The following is a 15,435-nucleotide window of genomic DNA, read 5'->3' on the forward strand; positions in this document are numbered from 1 at the left end:
GCACGCAGATGAAGAGCAAAATGCACGATGCCAATCAATGACCAATCACTCTTGATTGAACCTCTTACCGACTGACGAAGTGAACTTCGGTCTGGCTCTAGGGACGTAGGATGAAGATGACCATGATGCATGTTCAGTGAGACCACTGTCAACTGTTGCCTGAAACTACTGTCAAATGAAACAGACATCCACCTTCCCTAAAAAAACGTTAAAGCAAATCGAACGTACGGAAAAGTCAATTTCCACCAGTTAGTAGACCCGCAAACTTACCTTGCTGCATTCCTCCCGTGATTGCGATGAGGCATTCTCCTTACTTCTTATTATCAACCTTTCGGATTCACTTGACTTCGTGTCTCCTGCTTCTTTCTTCACTGCACGATTATGTGGAAGAGCAACACCCGGCTAGAAAACATCATAGCATAATGTCTGCACAATGATTTATTACTACGTTTCTTCTTGTTATTGGAGGTTTTGATGACTGAAGAAATTGTCTTCAATCGAAACTTTATCTCAATCTTTTCCCTTTGAGTTTTTTTTTTGTCGATCCTGTAAAGTCTCAACAAATTCACGTGAAAATGTGAAATGAGCGTTTCTTTTCATAGGTTACTTGGTAGTAATATAAGATGCCTATTCGCTGTTCAATTTGTTCTACTTGAAATTGGTTTAATCGTCATTAAAGCACAACGGTAATTATTAATATGAAACTACTACTAAACACTGGAAGAACGAAAAAAAAAACCAAGAGATGTCGCGAAGTGAAAGTGTAAAAGACATACCTCGCAAATGTAATCGAAATCAGTCTCGTCAAAGTTAGGCTGCGGAGGGATGTTCTGCACTGGAGAGTATGCGCGAAGTCCTAAACAACATACATAAAGAAGCAGCACTGAGCAGAACACTTCTTTTTGCTCCGGGATGATCATTCCGTACGAAATTTTGTAGTGTAGCGTTGAGAGTAGTTAAAGCCACAGCAGCATGCCACAAATCTGACGTAGTAAGGGAAAAGCGGATTCCTTCGCTACGTCAATTCGTGGTATGCTGTCTTTAAGTGAGTTTGAATGGTAGGCCACAGCACTTGAGCTGAGGTTGATGAGCACAGTGCTCATCATATTATTGAGCGCGAAATGAACAACTCTTTAAATCGAACTATTTTTGAAGAATATCTTCACATAGGAAGATCGCATAGATTCTTAATATAAAACTGTAATCGGTGTATTAAAAATGTTGAGTGCAAGTACTCGTCATTTCGGTAATAATCTTCGTGAACCCAAAAATATCAATATCTTAGGCAGAACTTTGTCTCTTTCCATAAACTCTGTATATATGGGTTAAATGGTAGGAAAAAGTAGGAATAAAGTCGGTAAATTGGAATTTTCAAGCAAAGCGTTTGTTGCAATTGTAATTTTAGGAATCATGTTTAGGAACTCCGACAGGTAGGTTTCTACTAGCCCAGAAAAACATGTGAAGAATTCAACAAATCGATAAAACTGATATGTTCCTGCAAAATGATTACCGTATTCGTAATTCTAGTACGTGTGAAAACTAAGGCGTGTATTGCGTCTACTATAAAAATATAGTCAGAATCAACATGACTAACGTAAAAAACGCAGAGTTCAAAAACTGCATGTAAAATGTATCCTATTTTAAGCAACCAGACAGAATATCACCGTGTTCCTATGGTTCCATATCGGTTCATTCGCTGAAATGATGCATACATAATTAATACAACTACAAGCTCATAACCAACCATTCTGTCCGCTATTTTCGCCAAAATCCATGATTGAACCGTCTAGAGAGCAACCACCAGAAGCCGAAATGTGTTTTGCGTTGGGCCTCTCTGAGATTTGCGCTAGCTTATGTACAAGAGATCGGACAATGTTGAAAAAATCGAAATGTTGAAACAAATAAGCATTCATACAGAGCCAAGTCATAGACATGGAAACAGTATACAAATATGTGTATATTGTAATACCTTCAGCATCGTGTCGCTCAGCCGAAAATCCATGCGAGTGAAGCTTCGTTGACTTCTCGAGACTTATTTGGGTTCTACAAACACAATTAGAGTTACAGGATTGTCAAGAGAGGAGTCACGTTACCTCTTTGAAGATGGCTTCCTTATGCTTTTATGCATCTCTTCTAAGTGATTGATCTCCCCTAACACCCTTCGTGCAGCATCAGACGAAAACTGTGGACCTTAATAGAAGACAATGCGGTGAATATCAGTGATACCGTTTCGGTAATCGCAGATACTTCGTACACTGAGCGGGGGCATTTTAAAAAACAACTTTTCCTTCCAAACATAGGTGCGATAGGGAGAAGCCGGATCCTCCTCGGGTGAAGATGGTTTAGCTGATGGGGTGAAGCTCAAGTGAAGGGGTCCTTTCGCCAGCCGTCCAAAAGTGAAGGGGGCAATTTCGCCAACCGTTTAAGAGTGAAGGAGGTCCTTTCCCCAACAGTTCAAACGTGAAGAGGGTCATATCACTCATTTATCTCAATTTAGTTTTGTATCTTCTTGAACCTCAAACTCAAACTACAAGCACCGGCTCCGACTATCGCGTTCATGCTTCCAAAAAAAAAACAAGATTCAAATTTGGGATAGATAACAGCTGCCCGTCTCGATAGTACTGAAGGAGCAAAATGCCCAAAATACTCGCTCGCTTTATCCCACATTTCCTTTTCCTGCATTGAAAGAATAAATCTAAGTGTGGGTATCGATCCTCTAGCTCGAGATCCTTATAGGAGCATACCAAGAATCTGACATGTTGAATGAATTCGTTCCAAAAGCTAGAGATGGGGTTGTAGATTACGGAAACGAGCGTAACTCCGCGCATCTTCCTCAATCGTCAGAAAAAAAAACAGCGTGCAAACCGCTTTAGCTCGTACGAGATACGCTAGAATGCTCCCCTTTGTACACGCTCCGATCCCCTCAGCAGCCTATTTATCAGTTTTACATGAATATTCTTGGGAGGAGACCTCATCAATCTTCCACCACTTGCACGTGGATGGGGTGCATATAGAGGCGTAACACGCTGCAACTGATTTCGCAGGAGTCGTCCTTCCACGAGTTTTTTTTTTTTTTTGCGACGATTAGTGGAGTAAGAGCGGAGCCACGCTCGTTTCCGTAATCTACAACCCGAACTCTACGTTTACCCTGTAGCTTTTGTACTACGTCAATTTTGTGTACGCTGCTCTCAGTGAAAGAGCTTAAAACCATGTAACTCGGATGCCAAAAAAGAAAGATCATAACGACAAGAAGTTATAATGAAAATGAGAACAATCTAGAACTACAAAGCCTACGTTCTCTGATGCGAAATCCCACAGCCATATTGGTAGAGCATACAGTCGGCTGTGATATTTTCGCCGTCCTGAAAACAATCACTTATAAGAAAAACAACCACAGTAATTAAGGTGACAAAGATGTGTTGGTTCTCCTTCAAAAATGAGAAAAATTTTCAATATAGAGATAAAGAAAGATTTCTGAACTAAAAAGAAAGAGAAATACAGTAAGATTTAAAATATAGCGTACTTCGGAAAAAGCTAGTCCATTTCTAATGCTGGTTACGCTTTTAGGATGAACTTTATTACATTTAGAAATATTTGTTCACTTGCTGAAGGGCTACGTTTCCATTCAGAGCCTCTTTTCAGCATCTATTCTGATATTCATTTAATAAAAGCAATTTATTTGCACTAACGGACATGCCTATTTTTTAATGAACCATCTCACACTTCTTGGACACCAAATTCAATGCAGTAAACAGACAACCTCGTTTGCTCAAAATTGGGATCGTCCGTTGAATTCGCAACATACGCCGTGGTGGTCAAATCTGCGATTGAAGATGACTTTATCTCAGACGATTTCAGCGAAGACGACTGGTTACATCTGATGTCGTTACTGGGAAGAAATGAAAAGTCGCCTTTCTTCACCCTCTTTCGAAGATCTAATGAAAAACGAGAAGAATATTAGAAGGAGAGTTGAATGTTTCTCTTTTAGAAACGTCATTCCATATTAATAACCGTTTGCTTTGGAAGCTTCTGTCTCCGCGCTCGTCAAAGCTTGAGTGATATTGGATGGCAATGACCTTTCCAACTTCTTTGCACAAACCTGATATGCTGAGATTATTGAATGGTTTTTTTTTTTACCACAGAACTAACCAAAGCTTTCAAATATTCTTTCTGTTGGGTGGCTAGCGCAATAAGTAAATCAAGGGCATCTTCGCAAATTGCCATATCCATCTCGAAGAGTGCCTGCAAAATGATTCGATACATAAAAGCAGAAACATGAATGCACCCCTATGTACAGCTTGGCATTTATGTTTAAATTTCAAAACAAATTTCACTGAATCAACTGTACTCGCTCACGAAACAGTGCTAAGTCTCGTATACAACTATTTATAGATATAAAGTTGTGTTATCATGAATTCACCCTATTTGTTCTCTCTATATTCTGTCCACGCATATAAAAACTTTTTTTCTTTTTTTCTGACTTACTGAAGAGGTCTTTAGAAACATAAAAAATGTGATAGTCATTCATAATGTAGATAGCATTCAATGTTCCTCCAAAATCATAAGATTTAATTTCAGAATCTCATCAATTTTTCATTACTGGGATGTTTTCGAGCACTGATTCCGAATATAGCACTCATTCTACACAGAAAACAAAAGGGGTTCTTGTGGAGACACTGCAGATAAGCAGCATTAAAACAAGTGTTATTGCATAACAAGTGTGCAAAAATGTGACTGTGGATTGATATATTATGTTATACCGTGAATAGCATCCAATTTACTCCTCACTTCAGCAGACGTCTATGGGATTTTTACAAGACACGATTTTCCCTGCACAAAGCATAAGATGCACAAGTAACCTTGTGGATCACAAGTTCATGATGAAAAAATAATCAGTAGTGTAGAGTCAGTCATACTACGAAAAAAGCAGATTTCGTGGTATCCAAAGTGGGTTGTGATTTACGAATTACAGCGCACATGGACTTCCTGCAGCGATTTCTATCCAAACTCTCATACATAAGGCACATAATCTTATTTCGCAAGTGCTAGCATTATATGTCGAATTGGGTTTATTCATAGAAAAGCTACTAATGGGTAGAAGTCGAGATGCAATTTCATAAGGTAACTATACTAGGAGCAGAATGCTTTCAGCCTGAAGCGTGTGTGTTCGGCTGAGACGGGTACAGTTAAAGGAGCCAGTTTCTGTCAGGCAGAGGAGCGTGCATTCTCGCTGACTGCTGCTGTTTGAACACACTTGGTGCCTACTATGTCTATCAAAAAAATGCAAGTGGCTTGACCCGCCATCCAGGCTATTACATGTGTGCAAAATTGTTTGTGTTCGTTAGTGGAGTTTATGAAGAAGATACATACCTGATATTCGCAGAGTTTAAGAACATCTTCCTGTCCATGTATCAATGTCTTCGACTCAAAGTTCAAGCGCTCCGCAAGTTTGGCCATAACTGCATGCAGCGCAATGTTTGTCTCACTTACATCACGTGGGTCAGCTTTCACTGGGTCTGGCATTGTGCTCTAAAGGATGGAATATGTATATTGAATTCTAAAAAATCTACTTCTATGATTCGAAAAATAGCATACAAAAACACAAGTGAACGATTGCCGTGGCCAAAAATTTGAATTTTTTGACTTTTTCTTTGAAATAAAAGAAATCGCCCCTACACGATACAAATTTAATCACATAGGACTCATTGCATTTGTCCCAGCAGGAAACTTGTTTCTTTTCCAGTTGCGAAGCTCCAAGTCATTCCTTTCTTTTACCTTCATTGATTCCACTGTCTCTGTTCATAGGAATTATAAGTTCTCCATTATGCCCCGCTGTATTTGCTTCTGTTTTTTGCTTGTGGGATCGAATCACGATGTTGAAGAATTTGTGCAGAAGTGATGCAGAGAATAATTTCATCACACTATATAACCCTATCCCCCTAACGTATCTTCACGTACAACCTGCAGCACAGGTAGAACTTTTTAAAAGAACTTTGAAAATCGAATATGTTAAAAAATCCTAGGTCTCCATTTTTGGTCTATTGCGCCTTCAGCGGATCTACAGCAGACGAATGCGTTGTAATCGCGCTTAAACGCAGCATACCACAAATCTGATGTAGTGAGGGAATCCACGGCAAAAGCTAGAGACGGAGTTGTAGATTGCGGAACCAGGGGTGGTTCCGCTCACCTCTCCCTAATCGTCCTAAAAAAAAGGCCTGGGAAAAAAAGGGAAGCTTTAGTTCCTACGAGGGACGTTAGAACGCTCTTCTATGTATACGTTAGAATGCTCCTCTCTTCCCCTCAGCGACCTATTCATAGGTTTCACTTGAATAGGCAATCGAGAACTCACTGACTTTCGACCGCTGCGCAGCTGGATGCGGGGCGTGTACGAGAGTGGCGCGTTACGGCTAAAATCGTCGTGAAAAACCTTCCAACCCGATCAGAGCAATGCCTTTAGCATTGCTCTGCTCAGGTTGAAAGCAAGCCACTGGTTGTTCAAAAAAACTCGCAGTCTCTTGGCAATGGTTGAAAACTGCGCCATTTTAACTGCAGCCTCTTGTCCAATGCTATATCCTAAATTAAAACGTCTTTACAGTGTTGTACTTTCATGATAAGTGGGTCAAATAACCCAGTTAAACTTCGAGAAAGAAATCCGAGAGGTGCTGTAAAAATAAACCCACAGATCCAACTAAAACAACTGTTAGAATTCAATTTCCCGACACCTCTCAAAATTCTGTCAGAATTACGCCTTCCCTCAGAATCGTATTTCGGTCGTTGAACTGAAGCTGTCGTCGTACACCACAGTTGACGGAGCAATGGAGCTAACATATCATCGGAAAAAATAAACCAGTAAAGGATGCAGTAGTTACTTAACTGCTTTGCTAACTCGAAAGAGGGTTTCGCACTTGAAACAAAAGCAATGGAGGCAAATAGTCCTAAAACGCCTTCTAAAGTCGATGCTATTTGCGCCACACTTCGACAAATGAGTACACCCACCAGCTCTCAAAACAAATCCAACAAAGCTAATACGCCTTAACACAGGCACAAAAGGAAGAGTACAATGTGAATTTAAACTTCGCGGATATGTTGAAATCGCGCGTCGACTGCACTTGTTCTATCCCCTGCGATACGCAGTGACGGCGAATTGTTTTTAGGGCGCACCAAGGATAGTGCTAGTTATGTGTTTCGTACATGGGTACCGTTGTGGATCTATTTCTCTTCTTATCATCATTGATTTATAACAAGTCTCGCGAGAAAGATCCATGTTACAGCTGTAGATCTCTTTGATACCACCAGCAGATGTACGACTGTCTCGTTTCGCGTTTTTTCCTTGTCGTAATTTTGTTACCCTCCAGAATGTTCTTCCGCTAGAGGAGGTGATTGCTGTTCATTTCAGTTGATCATCGAGGACTCTTGCTGAGGAACATGGCTGACGCAGGAGGGTTTGTTCCAGATCATGTTTGTTTCCGGCTTTGTGTTTGCCAGTTTTTACTTCCAGAAGTAAGGGCGTCACTGGGTGCCCGAACTACATTTTACCCTAAGGGATAGGGTATGTGTCTGACATTTACATTTGGTCGTTTTCAGAGATGAAGTTAAAATCCCATCGGCTGCCGCACCTGCGGTTATGGACGTTCAGGCTGCGTTGAAAGCAGTACTTCGTTCCGCTAGTTTTGCCGATGGACTCTCGAAGGGTCTCCACGAGGCCGCTAAGGCTCTCGATAAGTAGGTTTCGTGTCTTTCATTCTTGCATAACAGTGCCGGTATCCATACCCGCCTCATGATAGGATGGCGTTGTCGCGTTGCGCACCTCAGGTAGGTCGTGCGATCCTCTATCCGGAGCGTGAGATTGCCATTTTGGTTGATAGATCCGCATCCTCGACTGATTAAGTGCAGATAGAGCGTCCGGCGGAATTGGATGTTTGCTTGGCGAATCAGACTGGAATCTGTTCCACGTTGAATTCGTTAGGGGAGGGGGAAAGGAAAATTAAGTACACATGAAGTATAAAGACGTAGATGTTGAATAATTATGAGGGAATGGGTAGACTATGAAAAATGCTTGTTCAAAACAGCCTCCTTATATACGACTGAGGAGATCTTTTAGAGCATTCAACGAAGTACCTCATATACATTTGAGGAGACCTAGAACATTGAGAACAGGAGATGAACTCTGAATGGGAGTCCCTAACATAAATGATGTCCAGCGTCAACGTTGCTGCGATAGTTCTCAGTGGCTGCCAATTCAACGTATTGGAAATTTCATGTGTTTCGAAAAAGAAAAATCGAAAATTGGCCAAGAAACAAACGGGAAGTGAGGAACTCGGTAGCGACAGAAGCGAAGAAACACCACGTAGCAGAAGAAGGAAATTTGCTGGTGTTTTTGAAATATTGGTATTTAAATATTTTAACTTTTATTCTATTCTATTTTTAAAATCTATGAAATATCTTTTAGTACTCACTAAAGCAGATAATACGACAAAAAAAAGAAACGAAAAAATCAGCATTTTGTTGCTGCTATATTACAATGAGACGACACAGGTTTGACACCCTGCTGAGTCAAAATATTGCAAAAGAGTTAGGAACTTGAAACCACTTCTAAAAAAAATGAAGAATTTAATTTTGCGTAGTGTTTAGCACGGTAAAAGAGGATTTAATGGAATTGAATGACCGAAAAAGCTCGGATTCTGCTCACTTTGTTAGGTTTGGAAGATTGCAAACAATTTCGTGATAAGAGGACCGAAAGAAAGTTTTCAGGTAGTTTTCTAGAGAAGAAAGTTCGCCCTAAAAGTAGTCATATCGTGGTTTCTTCCCACCTCCTAGTGTTTTTGGGATTTAGATGGTACAAAAGTCGAAAGTTTTCGGACTTTTGATTTTTCCCATCAAAACTTGAGAGAACTAGAAAGTTCAGGGAGGAGAAATCTTCCAGTGGTTCTCTTAGCCCCTCTATCCGAATATATCGTTTTTTTTTAATGTATATGGGCGTCCCGTTTTTCTTGAGTGGGAACACTTGAACCAGACCCGAGATGGGAAAGATGTCTTTTATCCCTCTTTGTCCTATCTAAATTCCAAGGAGGCTAGGAGGTGGGAAAAACAGCAACGTGATTGTTTTGTAGCGCCAATTTTCTCTGAACAACTATCTGAAATATTTATTTTGGTTCTCTTGTCACGAAGTTATTAGCGATCTACCAGACCTAACAATGTGCACAGAAACTGAGGTTCTTTGTTATTAAATTCTATAAAATCCACTTTTCAGCTGAAGAAAACTACTGATGATTGAGTTCTTCAACTTTTAAGAGAAGTTTCAAGTTTCTATCTCTTTTGGAAGAATTTGCCGCAGTGAGGTGTCGAACCTGCGTGTTACATTGTCAACTTGTATATTTTCAAAACAGAATGTTGGGGGTTCTATGTTAATGTCCTGCATCTGAAGCTAGATGTAATATTTTGTAATTTATGTAATCATTTAATATTATTAATTGTGGTATTTTATACAGGGCGGGTGTGGTGTAGTCGGTTAGAGGTCCGTTGTAGCCACACGGTCGCAGGTTCGATTACGCCCCAGTGCCAACCAAGATCTTCGTTCCTCCGCGGTCGATAAATTGGTGCCAGACTTATCTGGGAGGATAAAAACTTGATTATTTGGTGGCTCTCGCAAGTCATTTTATAGGCCAGCACAAGCTCCCGAACCTCAACGATTACGAATTGCAGTAAAACGAGTTCGTGCATCCCAAGTAGATTGATACGCCAGTGACTTATCCATTAGTATTTTATAATGTATGTAATTATCTAATACTACGTAATATTTTGTCCTTGTTATCATGTTATCTTTCATTCACTGCTGCCCACCGCACACTCCCTTACGACCCTCTTCCTCTGCAATCCCCTCCTTTTACGACCCCCTATTGGAAAATCCTAACACACGCTTGACCTGCATATGATTGAGGCAACCTTCTAGAGCATTCCAACCATTTATGTGGCATACCTATGTTATATACTTAATATAAGTACATATATGAATAGTAAGTAGTGAGTTGATATAAGTATGCTTTTGTTCGTATTTTATGTTCGTATAGTAGGGTAAAACGACAAGAAGCACGGTCCAATTGCGTAAGCGGTTCCTCTAGAGACGGTACAGTGTAACGTAGCGCTTACGAGCGAACTGGAACCTTTAAGGCAGTGCCATTGCTGCAGTTTGCGATGGTCCCACCTCGGTTCCTGCTCGCCCTCGGAATGGCTGCCTCCACCGCGCCATTTCGAGCGCGTACGTAAATGCACCATGCTCCATGTCGTTTTGACCCGACTATAACGTAAGTATGTTTCCAAATTTCAAATTGTTAACGTCACCTAAGTAGTTGAGTACACTGTGCACCTGTCTACCAGCATGGCATTTTCACGCTCTGGCGGAAAGAGCGGATATGGGTACCGGCACTCTTGCACACATAAACGGAGTATTTGATCTCTCAATGGTCTGTTCTCTACCTGTCGTGTGCAAAAACAGTAGCCAACTTGCCACATCCGCTTTGGGTCTTCCATCTCGGGTGCCAAAGGAGGCTAACAACTTCTATAAATAGTTCTCCGTGTACTGATTTCTGACTGCTCAATGACATTTTTAGTTTAATAGTTGAATGCGCAAAGATCTGCTTCTCTTTTTTTAGGAGAGAAGCACACTTTTGCGTGCTTGCCGAGAATTGTGATGAGCCGATGTACGTGAAACTCGTCGAAGCTCTCTGTAATGAGCACAACATTCCTCTCATCAAGGTAGCCGATAAGAAAATCATTGGTGAATGGTGCGGTCTCTGCAAGTACGATAAGGAGGGCAAAGCTCGCAAGGTTGTGGGATGCTCGTGTGCTGTGGTCAAGGATTATGGCAATGAAGACCAAGGAAAACAGGTCCTGCAACAGTACTTCGACTCGAAGAAGTAATTGTTAATTGTTGAAATAAATTGTTTTGTTGTTTCTTCAGAAATTTACTCACTCGACCGAACATGATTAACATTTGAGGTTTTTTTTTGCTGTGATCTTCTGGCTAGTGAATGACTTAAAAGCATCATGGTTTGCATACTCGGCTAGGATTTTCTTGTTTACAGCGAAATTCACGTTTGCAGTTGGTTGTCTTCATTATCCAGCTGTTGGATGCGAATAATTCCACGATTCACAATTCATTGCCTTGAAGGCAGCATTTCACGAAACAGAAAATGTCGATATTAGTTTAATGCAGTTTTCCTTACTAACACTGGATGACAGACAATACATGACGATGAGTACATCGGAGTGTTCGCTAAATCATCATCAATTGATAGATGCATCGACCACTGATTATAATATCACGGTCATTTTGGGTAGTAAAGGCAGAGAACAATCAAATATGGCGCATCTTTCTGCAAATGACCAGATGTTCCTACTCTTGGTTGTATTTCGACTCGTATGGATGCTCATACGTCTTGAGTTTTCCCTAAAGACAAACGAAAGAATTACCACTTACATTTTAGTTTTGTCGAATGTGACTGGGAATTAAGTGTTCAGCAATCCTACGTAGATATGGTGTCGGCGACAAGTGGAGATGTAATTCACGAGTATGATTTTATGAGCGTGAACCCTTCATCTTAGTATTCCAGAAAGGAGGCGTGAGAAATAGTCTCATCTGCAGTAGTCCCCTTACTATGCAACCCCTTTGTTTCACGAAAGTGTGCGAGCATCGTCGTCGACAAACCTCTGCAATCCAGTTAATATGACTCAAAATAAACAGCGGAATCTGCTCCACATTTGAAGACACACTACGGATTCCCACCTACTACCCGTAATAGGTTGCATCGTTGGGACAGTGGTGCAACCAATGCTGTTTCACAGTTCTTTTTCTGGATTACTAGCGGGTAGGGAATCCGTGCACATGGGTCAACATCAAGCCCTCGTGAGTGACTACGTTTGAAGTGGGGGCGGTGGGACCTTTGCTCTTCGGTCTAAGGAACCAGTTTATGGAAACGGTTCTGTATCATCTTAAAGTAATGTAGAGACCAATGTACCAAGAAAGTGATGCTGGAATCTGCTTCTAAACCTAGTTGAGATACTTTATCTCTTACGGGATACTTCTCACGAGATTTTGATTGGCAAGGTTGTTGTTGCTTCTTTGGGCGCTTTTAGAGAAACGTTGCTTTCACACAGCGACTGGTTTAAGTTTAAACTGATTATTAAAAACTTTTAACTGATTATTAAAAACCCTTGTATGTTTATAACGCGACGAAATTATGAATCATCCACATTCCGTGATGCGTGGAACTAAAACACAAGGAAAATGTGTTTGAGGACGAAGTTCTGCGATTTGCGAACATTCAACATTGTTTTATAGAAATGGCGACTGCGACAAATGGCTCAAGTACGGGCCCTAGGAGTCAATGTGAAGAGTTTGAACGACGGCTGCACACAGTCGCCGTCGAACGGGTTCATTCGGGCTGACGCGGCCCATCTGCCGCACAACGAGCTTTTTCTCTGCGAGACACATATTCTCTCTTCATTGCCCCTATCTATAGTGCGAATTCACTTGAGCACTTTCCACGCTCGCATCATGTAATTCGGGCACATTCAACATCAACTTTAATGCTGTACCATACATTAACTGGTACGGTTGTTGCTAATGCCCACTACTATTACCTGGAACAACACATTCATCAGTCTCAATATGTCCCATTCAAAGTGTTGGCCTAGGGTGGAATATCGTGTGAACGACTATATCCAAATTACGCAGTCCTGACTCAAACTGTAATATATCCAGATCAATTTCACGAGCTTCTTCAGGGCTGTATGTGATTAAATGTGCCTTTGGTACCGTCTTTAGTCCTAAGCGTATTGTTGTTCCAGACCAACTGATGTGTGTTAACGCTGTTGTTGACGAATGTCTGATGCAGAGGCGCCATCTTCTTGACGGTGCAAATTCCACTTCTACTTGGTTTTAAAAGAGTTTATCTCACTGATCTTCACTAAACAAAGCGTGAAGATACTATCTTTAGATCTGTCGTTTCTAGAGTAGGCCTTTTTTTAAACAGAATTTCTATGAAATATTGTCATCGTTCGAAAACCGTACCATCTTAAGATCTATTGTTTCTTCCCTTTGCGACATTGCTTTTACTGAGGTTTCAGTTCACCACTAGACGATGCTTAGAGGGCTGCCTTGTTCTATTATCTCACGTCAAATCTTAGTTCGTTAATAATCGCATATGGGCTTGTTCTTCGTCTTCTATGCGTTCGCAGCTGTCTTTTCATCTAACATGGTTCTGCGTATCCTCATCAGCATGCGCGTACTATATTATCTGATTCATCTCCTATCAGAAGTTGAGATTGTTCTTTGCATTAAATTCTTTTATACTAATTCCACTGCGCATTTGATGTTTAGATGTGTTTGTTTTAAAAAGAAAACCCTAAGCATTTCCACAGAAAAATACCTATACTAGTTCTTGAAGATCTCCCATTAAAAATTGCTTAGGGCACACTACCGCAAAATCCCAATAATCACAAGCGTGCAAATGCACGTTTCTTCGAAATCGTCGGTCACAAAACCAATTGATGGCGTAGTCGGGAGTCTAGGACAAAAGTCCTAACCATTTTCCAGGAAAATGCCTAGATATTCCCAGTTATCTGGACTCATTGTAGACGACTCAAAATAAGCAGCACCTTGTAGCATATGCTTTTCATGAACGACCTCCACAAGTATAAGAGATTTTGCTGCTCTTCAAACATGTAACTAATCTTGGTTAGAAAACATGTAGATTTAAAATCTGGTATGAGCGCAAAACACTATACTTTTTTTTTGTTGAAGAAACGGTTTCTCTCTTAAGATCCTTGGAACGCAGCAAAGAAAAATCTCTTTATTAGTAAGGAGTTTTTTGTCAAAAATCTAGATATGTTTGGATCTATTCTTTTGGATATACGTGTTGTCCCTTTCCTAAAAAAAAGAGATATTCGTTATAAAGTAGTGAAGATATATTCAAATTGACGGTCGGTCAAAACGTTAGATTTTTTTTCCAACCGCTCGCCCGTAATTATGAGCGTAACACCCTGAAAGACAAAATGGCTAGCTTCCAGCCAAAGAGAGGAGTTGAAGGCAGCATACCACGAATCAGGGGTGGTACGGATTCCAGTGGAGTATCCATATACGGGGTCGTAGATTATGGAGACCGGGGTGGTTCCGCTCATCTCTGCCTGAATCACTGCAAGCAGTCGGCGCTTGAATGCTGTTTTGTACGATGCCTTCTACTGGAGCGTGCCACATTTGCACGCGTAGCTCCCTTACTCCCTATCAGGGAAGTCCGAATTGATTTCCGACGAATCGCAGGGCGGAGGCGGCGCAAGAGGTGGAGCGTTGCAATAGATGGCGTCGTACAATACAGCATTCTGGAGGCGGCTGTTTGCAGTGATGCAGGGAGAGATGAGCGGAACCACCCCCGTCTCCATAATCTACGACAGCGTATACGGATACTTCACCTGAAATCCGCACCACCTCAGATTCGTGGTATGCTGCCTTTAAACGAGGGGCTAAAAAGTCTACAGTAGATGCCACAGTGGAACGCAGCGCGGAGTTCGCGAATTTTCGTCCGGACTATAATAAAGTTAATTTTTTGTCGGGAAGGGATGGAAACGCTGAAAAAATACCCTTGTGGATTTCATTTATTTTAACTATAAATTCCTCAATAACGTCAACATAAAATTCCCATGAGTGTGAGGCTTTAATCTTCCAATAAAATTATGACCTTCTTTATTAAAAACAGCTAACGTTTCGGCGTTATCGCCTTCGTCAGAGCCTGGAAAAATCAGAGCCATTAATGATTTATTCTCTCAAGCGCCTCATCACCCTACAGAAAGCATCCAAACAGTAGGCAAACTTAAACAGCAACACATTGGCTAGTGCTTACCTTATTAGCTGGACTTGGTAACGCAGCAGACCACCGCGTGCTACAACTACGAGTCGCAAGGGTTTTACATAGGGACCTCACGGCCCGCCCCGTAGATCGAAACCTGCATAGGTCTTGATATGGGGATAGCTCGTTTGTGATAGCAGCGCACTCATCCTTCTTGTTCATTTATGGACTTTTGGCGGTGATCCAAAAGGCCTCTAGTGTTCTGCGTGCTGTGATCTCGGACTTGTAAGATAATATACTACCTTCTACCTCTACTTCGGAGTTTGGGTGACATATTCTACGGTGTGCTCCGAGCTCAAGGAAATCAATTGGAAACTACGTTTCAACATGCCAAGATTCAAATACAGTCGAACATGGGCAAAATTATGACCTTCAAATTTCTTCTTCGTTCGAATAAATACTACGACTTCGAAAGATTTATTACTTAATGAAGATTTCTGCAATATCCAAATATTACTCGCATTTCTGTTATTTTATGCTTCGATATGTTCCACATGAAAAAGTCAACCACTCAAATCCTCATACGATCACAATC

The 15,435-nt window shown here is 41.0% G+C and overlaps 2 protein-coding genes across 3 annotated transcripts; one reads left to right on the top strand and one right to left on the bottom strand.

The window, feature by feature from the left end:
• Positions 1-45: 45 nt before the first annotated feature.
• RB195_010802 (uncharacterized protein) lies at positions 46-7,264 on the bottom strand (the record flags this gene model as incomplete). Of its 2 annotated transcripts, XM_064191955.1 has the most annotated exons (15): positions 46-159; positions 271-402; positions 777-856; positions 1,745-1,834; positions 1,970-2,043; positions 2,094-2,190; positions 3,295-3,362; positions 3,761-3,935; positions 4,012-4,099; positions 4,150-4,242; positions 5,371-5,529; positions 5,696-5,751; positions 6,870-6,935; positions 6,997-7,031; positions 7,200-7,264. In XM_064191955.1, the coding sequence occupies 15 exons, from the start codon at positions 7,262-7,264 to the stop codon at positions 46-48; spliced, it is 1,392 nt and encodes a 463-aa protein (XP_064049537.1). The 2 variants fall into 2 exon arrangements, with proteins under 2 accessions (XP_064049537.1, XP_064049538.1); XM_064191954.1 differs by lacking the exons at positions 5,696-5,751; positions 6,870-6,935; positions 6,997-7,031; positions 7,200-7,264 and having other exon boundaries at positions 5,371-5,523.
• Positions 7,265-7,425: 161 nt separating this feature from the next.
• On the top strand, positions 7,426-10,917 carry RB195_010803 (uncharacterized protein; the record flags this gene model as incomplete). Its single annotated transcript, XM_013445874.2, has 3 exons — positions 7,426-7,442; positions 7,585-7,722; positions 10,650-10,917. 3 exons carry the CDS (start codon positions 7,426-7,428, stop codon positions 10,915-10,917), a joined length of 423 nt encoding a protein of 140 aa, XP_013301328.1.
• Positions 10,918-15,435: the final 4,518 nt, after the last annotated feature.

The sequence above is a fragment of the Necator americanus genome, chromosome III (genome assembly GCF_031761385.1).
Source record: "Necator americanus strain Aroian chromosome III, whole genome shotgun sequence".
Lineage (NCBI taxonomy): Eukaryota > Metazoa > Nematoda > Chromadorea > Rhabditida > Ancylostomatidae > Necator > Necator americanus.